The 15,969-nt window shown below is 54.2% G+C and overlaps 1 protein-coding gene across 2 annotated transcripts in view; it reads right to left on the bottom strand.

Moving 5' to 3' along the window:
- Window positions 1-1,056: 1,056 nt before the first annotated feature.
- Haus7 (HAUS augmin like complex subunit 7) overlaps window positions 1,057-15,969 on the bottom strand; it is a 37,266-nt gene continuing 22,353 nt past the window's right edge. The window contains exons 7-12 of one of the 2 annotated variants that reach the window (XM_004645150.2): window positions 11,782-11,873; window positions 11,143-11,301; window positions 10,919-11,015; window positions 10,145-10,369; window positions 8,993-9,107; window positions 1,057-1,147 (exon numbers count right to left, since the gene is read on the bottom strand). In XM_004645150.2, coding sequence (XP_004645207.2) covers window positions 1,077-1,147; window positions 8,993-9,107; window positions 10,145-10,369; window positions 10,919-11,015; window positions 11,143-11,301; window positions 11,782-11,873 — 759 coding nt within the window. In that variant the 3' untranslated portion in view covers window positions 1,057-1,076. The remainder of the gene's footprint in view (window positions 1,148-8,992; window positions 9,108-10,144; window positions 10,370-10,918; window positions 11,016-11,142; window positions 11,302-11,781; window positions 11,874-15,969) is intronic. The other variant, XM_023705324.1, reaches the window with a different exon arrangement.

Here is a 15,969-nt window from a genome sequence, read left to right as displayed (position 1 = left end):
TAGTGGACCCAGGCTCCACGCTGGGACATCACCCCATTGGTTTCCCCCCAGCCCTGCAAGCGCGGTGGTAGCAGGCTGCAGCAGCCTATGCAGGGGAAGGGCTGCGCCAAGGACAAACCCTCAGTTTCACCGAGCCTGGAATGTATGTTGCCCAGCAGTGGGCCCATCTCCCACTAGGAAGAGATGCATCTGCTTCAAGCCCGAGACATCTGAGAGGCACGTGACAGAATCTATGGTGAAAGCAGGAGGGCTGGCGACATGGGCCAGCTGGGAAGCCTGGGAGCCCAGGAGCAAGGGTGACCCTCTCAGGCTTTCCCTGCCCACCTGGCTCTGGGTGAAGGGCACCATCAAGATAGAGGGAGGCCACGGGGCCAGTCTCAGTCCAGAAGGTGTGTGGTACCCCGGGGATCTCGTTCTGGGCCCAAGGTGGCAGTTCTTGGCAGCAGGGGCACCGCGGCCCTTATAGGCCTCGCACAACACTAGCTCACCTGAACGTTGGTGACTGCCAGGGGGCCTCCTGGCCTTGAGCACCCACAGGAAACTTGGGGAAGCAAGAAAGGGCGGGGCCCTGCCTGTCCTGCCTGTTCCCAGGCTCCAAGGGAGGGAGGTGGCGGTGACAGGTACACTGCTCAGGGAGATACTGGGTCACCCAGGAAGCCCAGGGAGCAGCTTCCGGGACAACCAGTCAGGCCACATCAAGAATTCCCGAGCAGGTGCTGAACACCTGGCCAGGTGGGAGGACAGGCCAGCTCCCGGACACAGGGCTGCTAGGAGTGTGCCCTGGGACCCTGAGGCCACAAGGGCAGGGAGGGTCACCTCAGGGTATGGCTAGGTAGGGTAAGCAGGACATGCTAAACCACTGAATGGCTGTGGGAAGGAGTGGGAGACAGGCAGAGGGAACCTGGACCACTTGGGACAAAAAGGAGACCATGCAGCTCAGGCTGGATGGGAAGAGGGTGACACAGAATGACAGAAGCAAAGAGTAGGCAAGGGGGTACTTATTGGTGGACGTTGAGGTTTCCTGTCCCTCCCACCCACCCACCCCGCCCCCAGGAGCTGAAGGCTGCAGCCCCACACTATCCCATGCCCTCCTGCAGGCTGTCGTTGAAGACCTGGTATTTCTGTGTTAGTTCTTCTATTTTGGTGGCTGCAAAGGAAAGAAAAACATAAAAGCCAAGTAAGATAAGAACTTCTGGGCCAGGCGAGATGGAGCATTATGCTGGGTCCCCTCAGGGATGATGGCACAAAGCATCTGACCTGGCCCTTGAGGAGCTCAGAACCTGACACCCAATGTCCACTGCGCCCCTCGGGGAGCTGCCTTGTGTCCCAGGTGGTCCCATGGACCACAGCACAGCATCGAAGTGCAGGCTGGGCCGCGCCACACCCCCCACCACTCCAGGAGCCAGTGGCTATCCTGATCTGGACAATGGGTTCTATCCAAATCACACGGTAACATCACCATGACACAGCCCTCCGCACAAGTTCCCTAACTTGTCACACTTGCCCCTCCCACCTTGTCCTTACTCATCCTACCTGTCCCCTCCCCCCCTCCAGCCCCAGGTGAAGACATGGCCACGGACCAGAGCTGCACTCAGGGCCCTAAGTCGTCAGCCCCTGCCTACACTGAGCATGGCTACGGAGCTTGGCACTCACGGGGTGTGCCCCACAGCAAGGCCCGAGTGGGTGCCGTTAGGAACCAGCTCTCCCACCATGGGCGCTGCCAGGGGTGTCCAGGGAGCAGACAGCGCTCCCCCTTTATCAAATCCCAAGGTGCCCCTGTTCCGTGGGGCCAAGGCTCCGAGACCCCACCCAGCCCCAGAGCCCCCGAGGCGCTTCCACCAGGGCTGCCCCTGAGCCTGAGCACGGCTTCCTCTCTCCAAGCTTCAGCCCCACTCCTGGTGGTAGCAGGCTGGGTCTGCATTGACGTCTTTAGGGCTCCAACATGCTCTGGACCAGAAAGCAGGGCCTGGCACAAGTCAGCTGTGTGGGTGCAGCACCTCCCTTCCCTCAGGCCCGGGAGAGTGAGTGCTGCCTGGCGCTCTGCTTCCACTCTCATCTCCTCTCTGCATTCTTACGAGAGCAGCCACCCGCCCCGGGTGGCAAGAGCCGTTGCTGAAGGGGCCCTCTGAGGCCAAGAGGTACCTGTGCGCATCATGTTCTTCACACAACAGCAAGCCACAGTTCTCCCCCGAACACCTAGCTGCCAGACCCCACCCTAAGCACACCGGCCCCCACTGCTCCCTGGCACGGAAGCTCCCCCATGCTCCCGACTCCCACCTTCCACTCCCGTCCACCTCACGGAGGGCACCCACTGGCAAGGCAAGGGGGTAAAACCCTTTCTCTGCTCAGACAGGGAAGCAGCCACATGTCCATGGACAGATAAACAGCTAGAGAAATGTGGACTGCTCACGACACTCTGCCAACTAGGAAGGCCACGCCTGTGTCCTATGCACGAAAACGTGTACACCCTGAGACTGTAATGGTGCGTGAGAGAAATCAGACACCAAAGCTTAAATATCACATGACTTCTCTTAAGGAGGAAGCCAAAGTACAGACCATCCGAAGAGCAAAATGAAGGGTACACAATGGACAACTGGGAGATAAGATCTCTTGCAAAAGTAAAGATGACCGATGGACAGAGGGAGGGGAAGGGACACAGAAAGAATGAAGATGCAGCATGTGCAGGTACAACTCCCCACAAAGAACGCAGTCACTGTGTACTAAAGACTAAGGAAAAACTTTTAAGCCCTTCACAGGAATTCCAGTTGAAGCCCTCCTCTGGCCAGGGGTGATGGCGCATGCCTCACATTCCAGTGCTCAGGAGGCCAAGGCAAGCAGACTGCTGCGAGTTCAAAGCCGGCCTGGACTACATGGTGAGTTCAAGATCAGGCCGGACGACCCATAAAACCAAAGTGGAGGCAGCCCATTTGGGACCCCTCCTGTCTCTCAGGACTAGTCCATTGCCCGTTCCCTTCCCAGTGAATTTGCCCACTCTCACTTAACTGCTGTCAGCCCATAGAATTCACTCCTAACTTCAAGGAACACAACTGGGCATATCGGACGTCTAGCAGGGTGAGCCTCTGTTTCTCATCCCAGTCTCCGCCCTCTCCTTGGCCCCCCAGCTTCTAAGGGTACAGCCTCTGCTGTGCTCCCCTCCTCTGCGCTCCCCAGAACCTAAGGGTCTGTATTTCATGAAAGAAGCGCCAGCCTGGGAGCCAAGAGTAACTACTGACTGGCTCTTGTGCAAGTCATCCTACCTCCCTGGCCCTCGGTTGCCTCATCTGTAAAAAACAAGATAAAAATTCTTTATCAGTGTGGAGAAGTAAGTGATAAAGCAGAGCCCAAGCTCAGTCGTCCTGACGCTGGGGAATGAGATGGAGGCCCACTCTAGCACGGTACGCCTTCCTCTGGGCCACACGGCTACTTCTGCTCCTCAAACTGCGCTTAGAGACACAGACAAGAGAAAAGTACAAAGCTAGAACCGCCAGATACTGGACTGTATTATGATGAGTATCTCAAGCAAGTTACTGACGTGCTGGAAACATTTCAGAGAAGAGTATAGAAACCTGATGGACTGAAAAGGCAAGAAGTTGGAAGGCTAAGAATGCTTGCTAAAGCTCAGTTGGATTCCCTTCAAGATACAAGACAAATTCTCCATGATGAATGTGATTGTTATACACGTCCAAAATGTACCAATAAAGTTTAATGTACAAATAAAAGAGATTAGGCATGGACCACCAAGCTCCTCTACATAATTTGGTCACCTAAACCACATGAATCCAGACAAGTTTGAATCCACACGTTTAGATATGTTAATCTAAATGAGGCTTTTACAAATCAAGACTGACTAGTGATTCTGGGAGAATTTTTGAAGCTACACAAATAAGAAATTCTTGGAGCCAAATAGCTGGGAGACATTGACTCAGCAGCAGGTCTTCACAGAAGAACTAAAAGAATATGAAAAGATAATTGCTTTACAAGAAAAATGAACTTAAGAAAGCAGATGAGCTTCAGAAAGCAAAGGAAGAGCTCCGGCACCAGTGTGACCAGCCGGGGCTCAGCAGCAGGGCCACCATTGTGCTGGGCAGCAGACAGAACGGAAGACCACTCCATGGGGTTCAACGGGAGAACCAAAGCTCAGGCACACGCATTAAGTTCCGAAGTCGACCAGAACTCACAAGAAAACTGTTCATTCAGCATCTGTTTCATCTTTTAACTCCTTTTCTCTCATTCTGCTCAATAAATATTTTAAAACAAAAATCTCCTCTGCCAGGCAACAGCAGTGAAGCCCTCAGTGGAGTCCCACTCGCTGCTGCCCACATGGGGTCTGCCTGCCCGCACAGTGTGTGTGGACCTCCTCACCATGGTCTCCGCTAACCCCAAAGGCCTGAGGAAGGGGCCTTGTCAAAGTGCAGCCAGGAACAGAATTTGAAACCCAATACAGGTGCTTCCCAAGGGTCTGCATAGTGCTACATGATCTGGGGCCTCTGGAAAAACCTACTCTCTCACCCTGACCTCATTTCCTGTCTAAAACCCGCCCGCTCTCCCCCTTGGTAATGGCCTTTGATCTAAATAAACTGTTGACTGCTAAGTGGTTAAACAGAATGCTAAGGCCAGGGAGAGAGCTCAGTGGCATAAGCACCTGCCTGGCAAGCGCAAGGTCATGAGTTCGACTCCCAGTACAAAAAAATAAATAAATAAATAAATAAATAAATAAATAAATAAGGTATGCTAGAAAATATGTAATGCTAAAACAGTAATAGAGAAAGAGGATTAAATAAGATTTAAGAAGTACAGAAAACAAAAAGCAAAATGGCAAATGTAAATTCTGTTTCATCAGGGGCCGGTGAGATGGCTCAGTGGCTAAAGCACCTACTTAGAACAAGCTTAGCAAAGCACAGGGACCACGGTTCAATCCCCCAGCACCACATGCCAGCCAGTCCGCCCCCTGGTGGGCTGAGCTGGCCACACACACACACACACACACACACATAAATAAAATTTTAAAAAAAATTCTATCTCATCAGTAACTACATTAAATGCAAAATAATTTTAAAACCCTATCAAAGGTAAACACTGGCAGAATGGATAACAGGTTTACAGTCCCCTGGGAAGTAAAGTATGAAGTCATCCTGCATGCCAGCGATTGTCCTAGGTATGGACCCGAGGAGTGAGAACATTTCCATGCAGACCTATACGCTATGCTCAGAGCAGCATTAGTCATGGCCAACACAAACAGCTCACCTGCCCACCAAGGGATGACGCACAATGGACAAAGCTCCACACAGTGGGAAATTGCTCAGCCATGAAGTGGCATGCACGATGTGAATAAGCCCTGAAAGTAGCATGCTCAGTAAAGGGTCCAGCCACAAAAGGCCGCATACTTTACATGTCTATTTATAGGATGTCCAGAAGGGGTTGGGGCCGGAGGGATGGGGAACGACTGCTAATGGAGCAGGATTTCCTTTTAAGGTGATGAAAATATTGTGGACTTAGTGAAGGTTGTACAACTCTGCCAGTAGCCGAACAAACTGGACTGCACACTTTTAAAAGGGTGAATTTATGGTATGTGAATTATAGCTCAGTAAAACTATTACTAAAAACAGGGCTGGGGTGTGGCTCTGCGGTAGAGCCAGGGCCTAGTGAGCCCTGGGCTCAATTTCTAACAAGAGAAAGAAGAGACGGAGATAAGAAGAGAAGAACAAGGTAATGAAACTCCCTTTACCTTCCTTCTTCAAGCTTATTCTGCCACTTAAGTTCTAGCTGCCAAAGTAGCATAGAGAAATAGCATAGAGCACCATGAGACCAAGCCAGGCGTGGTGGCGCACGCCTGTCATCCCAGCACCCAGGAGGCCGAGGCAGGAGGATCGTTGTGAGTTCGAGCCTAGCCGGGATGAAAAAGTGAACACAAGGCCAGCCAGAACTGCATAGTGAGAATCTGACTCAAAAAAAGAAAAGAGGGGGCTGGGGAGATGGCTCAGTGAAATAAGTGCTTCTCTGGCAAGCACAAGGGCCTGAGTTCAATCCCTGGTCCCACCAAAAAAAAAAAGAGCCCTGAGAACCCATATGCATACTTACAGAGGTGGTGGTAGGATTTTAAACTGATGGGGAAAAGAGTAAATTTCCATCAAATGATGCTGGGACACTGGGTATCCATGTAGGAAAAACTGAAGTTGGACCACCCCCCATCCCCACCCCACCTCACACCACACCACACCCAAAAATCAACTCTGGAGGCCGGCCAGATAGCTCAGTGGACTAAAGCGCCTGCTTAGGCAGAGTGCAGCAGCTGGGGTTTGATCCCCAGCTTGTCATGCAGGCCCCCCCAGGGCACACTGACATGACGATTGAGACTGGGTGTGGTGGCACACACCTGAAATCCCAGCGCTTGGGAGGCTGAAAACAGGAGAATCACTATGAATCAAATCTACATAGTGAGACCCTGTAGACCCTGCAGACCCTGTACCAAATACATAAAAAAAAAAAAATCAACTCTGGAAAGATTACTGACCCAACTGCAGGCCGTGATGCTCTAAGGAGTTTGGGACGCCGTATACTGGAGTAGGAAAGTCTACACTTAAATTAAGATCTACTATGTATAAAAACACCACATAAAAGGTCTTTAGAGATGGAAAAACAAAACATGTGAGGACTCATATGTAGAATATAAACAGGGTTGGGCATCTGTGAGGTAAGATGAACCAATCCAAAAAAACAAGACACTCAAACAGGCACTCTGTGAAAGAGAACACTGCTATGGGCAGGGACTGTGCCCAAACCCGTACCTGTTAGAAACGAGACAGATGCAAAGATGGAGTGAAATGCCTTTTTAGACCTACCAAATAGGCACACACGAGAAAGGCAGACCCGGACACGGGGCACGGAGGACGCGTTGCGATGGGCTGCCTCCTAGCCCACACTGGAGACTGGCTCGTGCGCGTGGGGTGGTGGCCAGCATGCTCGCGGCAATGTCCTTGCTGACCACCCGCACATCCGGGTAGAGCAGCACAGAAAGACAGCATGGTAAAGGGCGGTGGTGGAGCATGACACATGACAGATACCCATCGCCTGGTTTGTAAGAGAAATGTTCCAAAACACAGCTGCGCACACTTGCTCACATTCCTGAGGCTCCTCTCCCATGACCACAGGGGCGCTGCGTACTGCCATGGACACCTCACGGCCCTCAGGCTGAAAATACTGACTGCCTCATCCTTGGCCGGAAAAGCTGGCTGACAGAATGCCCCAGTTATAAACAGAGCACAGAAAGCTCAAAAAGAAATAAGGGTCATCAAGCTGGGACGGCAGAGACGTAGCAGGAAGTGCGCGAGCAGGAGGGGCGCCCGGGGGCTGCGCTCCTCCCCCGTCTGGGCTGTGGGCACCCACACAGCCACTGCGAAGGCCTCTGTTTGGAAGGAAAGGGTTTCACCCAGCTCGGGGAGCCATCCAAAGCCGCTGGCCCCAGAGCCTGAGCAGTCAGTGCTCTCTCCAAACACTATTTTTCTTCAAAAAGAACGAACTTTGAAAATGTACATCTCCACAATTAAAGAGGACAGGAGAAAGTTTGGTTAAAAGCCAGTTCAAAAATAATTATGCCTCAGTGCAACAGCAGGAATGTGGAAAAGATCAAGTCCAGAGCCGCTAAATAAGAGGCGATCATGCGGCCGAATCACCTGGCCTCACTAACACGAGGGGCTACGTGTCGAGGCTGGAGTCCGAAATGAGGAAAACACGCTATGCCCAAGCATGTCCACTGTGTCCTTCTGTCAAGGGCAAAAACAGCCAAAGCAAACGTGCGCCCTGCTGAACTCTCAGAACTTTCTCTGAAGACCAGAGAGAAGGCTAAAGAATACACCCAGCCACCTCGGACCCCAACACAGAGAGCACCCAACTTCTCAGGCTGGCTTCTCTCCTTCCAAGGCTTCAGCCCCATTTTTCTTCCTCAGAAAGGTGAGGTCATACTGTACCTTTCATTTCTTAACCCACATTTTCCCTCTAATGTTTGCAAGTATGTGATCCTAGCCCACTCTTTCAACAGTGACTGCTACTCCACCATGCTAAGCCACTACTTACTCAGTAGTGTACTGAGTACTGCTCAGGCAGGAGTTAAGTCATTTCTACATTTTCACTATTATAAACCCTGAAGGGTATTACGCATGTCTTGGTCACTTTCCTGTCACTGGGACAAAACAGCCAGCACCCACAACTTAAAGGAGGATTTGGTTCACATTTCCAGTCCACGTTGGCTGGAGGGCCCACAGGAAGACAGCTGCTCCCGAGGGGGCCGGGAAACGAGGAGGTGGGGGCCGTGGGGGGAAACACACAGAGCGCACACTCCCAGTGGACCGCCCATTCCAGCCAGATGACAGACCCCAGGAGCACACTCAGCCCTGAACCCACCCAAGATCAGTCCTCAGACGGGGTACAGCCCCCCACCCCACCAGCGACCTTTGCAAAGCCCTCCCTCTGGACCAGGAGCCTTTTGGGGAACATTCTAGACCTAAACCATACCAGTATCTAACAGTAAAACACAGGATGAGCTATAGATTCAGCAATGGAACTCTAAAGCAAGCTGCAGCACATGCCTAGAGAGCAAAGTGCCCGACAGTGAAACGTGTCACTGGGGCCCTGGGAATGCTGTCGGTGAGCCTACGGGGAAGCACACCGGGGCAGTGTGCTATGATGCCACTTGGAAATAAAGGACGGCGAGAGGAGCACCAGCAGGAAGAGCCCACTGCACCAACGCCACCGCCTCTGGGCTGCTGGGGTGGGGCCGCTTTTGTGCTCACTTCTGCAAATCTCTCCATCACCCTAACTTCCTACCAGGGATGTTTCACTTTTAGAACCCATTAAAAGCATTTTTTCAGGAGAGGGAAAGAATACCCGAGGGACCAGTCCCCAAATGCTCCCCAAGGGCCAGTGAGGCATAGGAAGAGAGGGCAGTCAAGAGGGCACCGCGCTTCGAGGCGTCGGGACACCTGCTGCCACCACGCACCTAGGCTCGTCATGGAGCTGCTGCTGTCCCAACAGATCGGCTCGTTCTCCTGCCGCGCCGCCGCATCCACGGCCTCCCCAGAGGCGTCCGTGACTTCCACAACTGCTTGCAACAGCTGACAGGGAGGGAGGGCATGTGTGGCACTTACCTGCAGGCGGCCCTTCCTGCTTCGTACGCGACCTCATGCCGAGCACATGGCATTTGTCTCCTCACAGCCACAGGCGAGGGGCCGAATGCGCAGCAGAAGCATCGCCAACACAACTCCAGTCTTCCTCATCCAGGCCGCTGGAGATGCTGCACTAGTACATCTCTCTGCAGCCCTCAGTGCCCACTGACATGGCAGCACTGTGTGTTGTCACAGCCCAAGCCAAGCAAATGACAGGACAGACAATAATGTACAAAGTAAAAAGGCCTCTGTGCTGGGAGAGAGGATCATGCCATAATTGCCCTTGTTGGGTGAGTGTCACAGACAGGCTGGCCTGAGCTTGGGTTGTCTCAGAGCCTTTCTGATTAAAATGCAAAAGCCAGCGTTCAAGAGCCTTTGAGCCAATGTCAGGATGTACCCATGCCATGCAGCGATCCTAAGCAGACCTGGCTGGCCCCAGGATCCTACTTGAAGAACAACAAAGTAAGCAAACACTTACTTACTGGCTTAGCCTGTCGCACCGAGCCTGGCTCGCAGGCACAGACCCACAGAATGGGGCTTCGTGTCTGCCACAGCACTCAGCCACATGCAGGACAGGGAGTGGTGCGCTTGAGCGTGGCGCGCAAACAAAGCAAGGCCAATGTAAGGACATGCGCTGGAAGCCAGGACGAGGAGTGCAGCTGGGACAGGCAGGACCCAAGACAGGCAGCGCACAGCTCTCTAGGGCCTGGGCTCAGCTGACACCCCACAGTGATCTCTTGGGGACAGCATCTCCATCAGTCCTCCTCCCTGCTGCTGCCTCCCTACCTCCCTGCAAGCCATGAGGTTTTTCTGCTGCAAGCTCCCGACGACCCCAGACCTAAAGCTCAGAGCCTAGCCATGCCATACTGGCTCCAAGAACCTGAAGTCATGCCAGGTCTCAAGTCCCTGGGGTCCCCAGGCAGACGTGAGCTCTGGGCACAGGCGGCAGGGCACTAAGGGAGAGGAGAGGACAGGAGAGCCCTTACTTGGCTACAGGAAGTGAGAGTGTGGTACACGGCTTGGATGACGGGGCCACATGGGTGGAGGTCGGGGGCCGGGCGCTGGCAGCACGCCCCCAGCTCGTCGTCATAGACTTGGATGAAGGCCAGGACCAGCTGGTGGAAGTCAGAGATGACCAGGCGCAGCTTCTGCTCCAGCATGCTGGTGTCGGCACCACCTACAGCCTCCCCGATCTTGTATTGCTCCAGGCTCTACAAAGCCAACAAGGACCGTGATGGGTCTCCCTGCCTGGCCAGCCCACACCTTATACAGTGGGCAGGCTTGCTTGAGATGTGAAAAAGGGTGGAGCACATCAGAAACGATCAGGACATGATACAGAATCTACAGTAATTCCCTAAATGAAGCTAACTACTATGACTTGCAAATGTACACTAATAAAACTTTTTCATTTTAAAACATCCAGCAAGAAGGTGGGAGGCCGAGCAGCAGCCTCTGTAGACAGGAGGCTGACAGTCAGCCCTGCTGAGCCCTGGCTTCTGCTTGCTGATGCACACACAGGCTGAAGTCTCTGTCCCCAGAAGAGCCCTGCCAAGGGCTACTGGGAGTGCCGCCAGTGACAGCACACGAAGTGTGGTGCTCAGGCTGACCCCTCTCCCAGGAGAGCCTCGTGGGTCCTATTACAGGAAACATGGACCCACAGGCTCGCAGCCCACTAGGCAAGGACAGTGGGCGTCCCTACCCCAGGACTCAGAGGGGGCAAGGGTCCTGAGGCCCACAACCCCAGAAGCCAATGGTCTCACCTCGGTCCTGAGTGCCCACAGCCTGGCCGCACCCTCCTGCAGCTGCCTGGCCAGTTCTGCCACCTTTTCTTGTTCCAACTGGGCCAAGGGGCCAGCCCTGCACGAAAAGAAGGGGCATTAGCAGCTCTCTGCCACATGCACCAACCCTAACCCTAACCCTAGCAGCAAGCAGCGGGCAAGAGCAAGCAGGAGCAGGCAGGGCTGCAGCCCTCTTGGACACTTACCCTTCACACTCAGCACTCTGACCCTCAAGGGCAGGTTGCACGTCCAGGGGCCACAGCTCCAACTCAGAGTTCAGAAGTGCGTCCACGTTTGTGCCAGAGAAGAGTTCAGCCAGCATTATCTCATTCTTCTCGACAGTGTCCTCGACATGCTCCTTCACACTACAAATGCAGGCCCAGGCCCACCATCACAGCAGGGACACTGGCCCTGCAGGTGTGGGGTCCCAGGTAGAAGCGCCCAGAGGGAAAGGAGAGCCGGCAGAAAGGTGGGGCACCAGAACCCTACTGTTCAGTATGTCTCCCAGCCTTTGCCTGCTTTGGAGCCGCTCGGGGCACCTAGGCCCTCGCCCTCCTCCAGTGTGCCTGGGCTGTCTGTCCTCTCTGAGGCTCCCAGTGCTGTGAGCCCAGAACCTTGGCCAATGACCTGGGGCTACAGGACACCAGCCACCTGGTCACATGATAAGGGTGTGCTCTCTCAGCTGGTACCTCTAGCTCCTGGACCAGCATGTGGCTGCTGCCACCAGAGGGGGACGGTGAGACCTCAGCTGGCGATGTGTCCCGACCCCCATACCCTCACCAGTTCCACGTATGGGACACAGAACCGCCAGTCCAGGGTACCCAGAGGGCCGCTGCGATCTTTACCTGGAGTAGCGGGAACATCCAGCAGCCAGGCTCTGCATGGCATCAAGCATCTGGCCCATGAACCGCAGCTGCTTCCGGGCACTGGCACAGCCCTGGGCAGGGAAGGCCATGCACATTTGTAGAAAGACTCCAAGCAGGTCCTCTGGCTCCCCCAGCTCCTCATCACCACCCAGAAGCTTCCTCCCACTGGCTTAGGGACCGCTGCCACCAGCCCTCGCTGCAGGGCCCCCACCTTGGGCAGGCACAATGACACCAGTGACCACCTCTTGGGATCTACAGTTTCTTCGCTGGGTGTATAGTACATGGCAGGGCCGGCTAAGGCACAACACAGCTCACAAGGACTGATGGCGACTGACTCTAGCAGATCACCTGCCCAGCCAGGGTGGCAGGGACCACCCGGCTAGCATGACAGGCCCCGGCGGTGGCCTCCTAGGCAGCAGGGGACAAGAAGCCTAGTCAGGAAGGCCCCTGGTTTTCCAAACAGTGGCTCCAGAGGGCTGACCCGGTCTCCTACCACCCACTTCTCCGAAGGCGTGTAGGATTCCCATGAGTCACTGTCCAGCCAGAAGTGCCAGACAGCCCTTTCAGAAAGTCACTGGTCCTAGGATTCAACAAAACCTGAGGAGCCATGCCCACCCCAGGAAGCCCGGTGTAAGGAGGGGCATTAGAGGACCAGCTCTGCCAGCTCTCAACTTCACCTCTCCATCAGCCCTGCCTGGACAAGACTGCTCAGAAGCATACAACAGAAGGGAGGTCACTCAGCTGACACCACCAGCAACTCTAGAAGGCCCCGCGAGAAGCCCTTGCTCCAAAAGGGGGCACCAAAGGAACAGGCAGCCCCTGGGCAGGACAAGACTCGGGGATAGCATGTCGCCTTATCCAGAGGTGCTGAGTCTCCCAGCTGAACCTCTGCCACTCCCTGAAGGCCCAGCTGCACCTGTAGGACCAGGTCCAGCTCCACGAGCTCAGCCTACCATTGGCTGATCTGCCCCTGGACACACCTGTAGGGTAGCTGGAGGCTGAAGTTGGGAACTGCCCAAGCAGGACCACAAGAATGACTTCCCCAGGGACCTCACAGAGCTCTGACCGGGGGCCAGGCTGGGACACTTCTGCTCACTGTCTGTGCAGCAGAGAGATGGCTCCCAGTGCCCGGCTGCAGCCATAGGCCGACTCCCCTAGCGAGCAACCCCCGCCACCCCCTTGCAAGTTCTCCAATACCACAGGCCTCAACATCCAGGTCCCTTCTGCATCACTAGGGCCCAACCACGCCATACCCCAAGGGCTCCCCATGCAGGCAGGGCATCTGGAGACCCCTTCCTTCTGTCTCCTTTTTGTTCCCAGCAAAGGGCCAGAAAAGCAGGGCATGATGGTACCTACCGAGGCACTCACCTGTGCCAGGCTGCTCCAGGCCCTCTCCTGCCCCCAACCTGCCCACCTCTCCCTCGGCACCAGCACTCGAGCAAGCAGCTAGGCCTGCCTGGGTACCACACAGCTGGGTGCCCAGCAGCAAGCCCTGCCTCAGCCAAACCCCACGCCTCAGCTGCAGCCCCCTCGGTCATACGTTAATGGAAGCTGGTGTTGCAGGACTTGAAACTCTTCAGTGGCCGTCACCCCCAGCCTGCGCATCCCTATGCCACAAAGGGTCTCATGACCCAGTCACCCACTCTCCACCCTGACCTGACTGCTCCTCCTTGGACCACAGCCCCAGTGGCAGCCTCTAGAAGACACCAAGCAGTGCCACCACAGGGCCTTTCCACTTGCTGTCCTCCAGACGGTCTCTCTGTCCGGCTGCACAGGTGCTCCTTGCAAAGTGCACAGTGCCAGAGCCCAGTCACGTCACAGGACATCCCTACGCCCTGAGCAGCCGCTCCCTACTGTCGCTTCCCCCAGGCCTGGCAACCAGCCGGCTCCTTCCTGCCTCCGTGGATGGGCCACCCATGGATGTTTCCTATAGGAGGAGGCCTACACTCTGTGACCCTTTCTGCCCACTGCTTTCACCTTGCTTAACGTCCTCGGGCTTGCCCACACAGCAGCATGCGCCTGTTATTCATCCTTGAGTGTTAAAAATTAGTTCACTAGGGCTGGCCAAATAGCCCAGCAGATTAAAGCGCCTGTAAGCAGGAGCAGGGGCCAGGGGTTCAATCCCCGGACCTGCCATGCCAGCCCCACCCCTGGGGCATGCTGAGATGGCAATAAGACTGGGCGCAGTGGCATGTGCCTGTACTCCCAGCTCTTGGGAGGCTGTAAACAGGCGGATTACTATGAGTCTGATCTAGTAGTGAGACCCTGAACACCCCATAGACCTTTCCCTAAAATGCAAAATAAATAATAAAAATTAGTTCACCCATTCACTAGTTGAGGGTCATCGGGGTTATTCCCACTTTTTGGTTATTATGATAAAGCATCTATTGATGTTTATGTATAAATTCTGTATGCACACGGCTTTCCTTCTCTTTTTATTTTATTCTCTGTAGTACTGGGCATTGTACCCTGGTGAACTGACCTACATTCCCAGCCCCTTTCTAAAAAAAAATTCGAGATAGGGTCTCACTAAGTTGCCCAGGCTACTTGTGAACCTCCTGCCTCAGCCTTCCAGGTGCTGGGATTATAGGTGTGCGCTACCACGCCCAACTTAGTGTCTAAATTTAATAAAGTCCAATTGGTCTATTTTTCCTTTTGCTGCTTTGCCTTGTGGTGTGAAATGATGACTTTTTAAATATCCTTATAAGGGCTCTGAGGCATAAGTGCCTGCCTGGCAAGTACGAGGTCCTGAGTTCAATCCCCTTACGAAAAACTAAATAAATATCCTTATAAATTCCTAGATTTCAGTACACATGTAGGGCCGCAGTCCACAGCAGCCATCATTTCTGTGGTGTCCACGTGAGCCCCCGCTCTGGCCACCAAGGGTTCCTCCTACTAGCTGGCTCTGGAGTCCTTCAGATGTCACCTTAGGTCTCAGATGGCTGCCCTGCTCCCTGCTGGGACAAGATGCTCCTGGCCCAACTTGTACATTGCCTCCTCTGGCCTGATTACAACCACGTATCCCTGTTCTAGACAATGAATTCATGTAGCTCACATTAAAATACAGGAGTCCCACACTGATAATGCCCATTAAAGTATAGGACAACAGAGCTGGAGCAAACCTAACGCTCCAACATCTTTATCTCCTTCCTTCCTCCCTCGCGGGAAGATGGCAGTGTCACCAAGGTCACAGAGGACAGATCGCCACTAAGATGACACAGGGACAACCCGTGAAGGAAGGCCACCAGGGTCCATGGGAAACAGGAGGCAGAAGTAGCTGGTAGATGGGTACAAGGTCTCCTTTGGGGGAAGAGTGTTGGAACTAGTCATAATCAGCACTGGCTCAGCACTGGGAGGATACTAAATGCCACTGAACTGACACTACAGTTTCAGCCGGGGGAGATGAACAAGGCCTGGAGATGGGCGGTGGCATGGCAGCACGGCGTGCGCACGCTCACGCACTGGACCACGCTACAATGGCAAGGGTGGATTTTACCTTCTGCATGCATCACAGTTAAATAAATACAAAGCCTCTCAGAGCCTGCTGGGCACTTTTTTGGAGAGTTGAAATGCTAAGTTTTATGTTCCAAGCATTTTGGCACAATAAAAATATAAAAAGACTAGAGTAAAGAAGGGGTCCGGTTGCAGGTGGGCCACAGTAAACACACACATCCTCCCATCTCACTGAAGCCCTAGCTCTCAGAGCTGGACGGGGGGCGCTGAGTACAGCGAACGTCAGCAGGTGGGCAGGCGGGCACACCAGAGCCCCTAGCACTCGCCCAGCCTGGCAGGGTGCTTGCCGTATGTCTGCCTCCAGTTTGCCCTGAGCAAACTCAACCCAGACAGAAGCCTGGCAGGCAGCGCTACAAAGCAGAGAAAGCTCCAGGTCCACCCCTGAGCTCAGTACTGTTTCAGGAACACAGAAGAGAAGGCGCAGAGAGAATGAGGAGAGGCCCTGGCCTCTTCTCTGCTCAGAGCCCAGACCGCGGAGGAGGCAGGATAACAGCATACACTCATGAAAACTAAAACAAAAAAGCAGCCCGGGAGAGAAAACCACAGGAGCCCAACTTTAATGAAGGGGCACCTCCTCTTCATCTGGGGGGCCTGGGAAGCCACAGCATGGGGCTACGATATGGGCAGTGTAGGGCTGATAGACAGAACCAGCTC

Source organism: Octodon degus, unplaced genomic scaffold, assembly GCF_000260255.1.
Source record: "Octodon degus isolate 3935 unplaced genomic scaffold, OctDeg1.0 scaffold00218, whole genome shotgun sequence".
Lineage (NCBI taxonomy): Eukaryota > Metazoa > Chordata > Mammalia > Rodentia > Octodontidae > Octodon > Octodon degus.
This window is presented reverse-complemented; position numbering and strand designations above follow the sequence as displayed.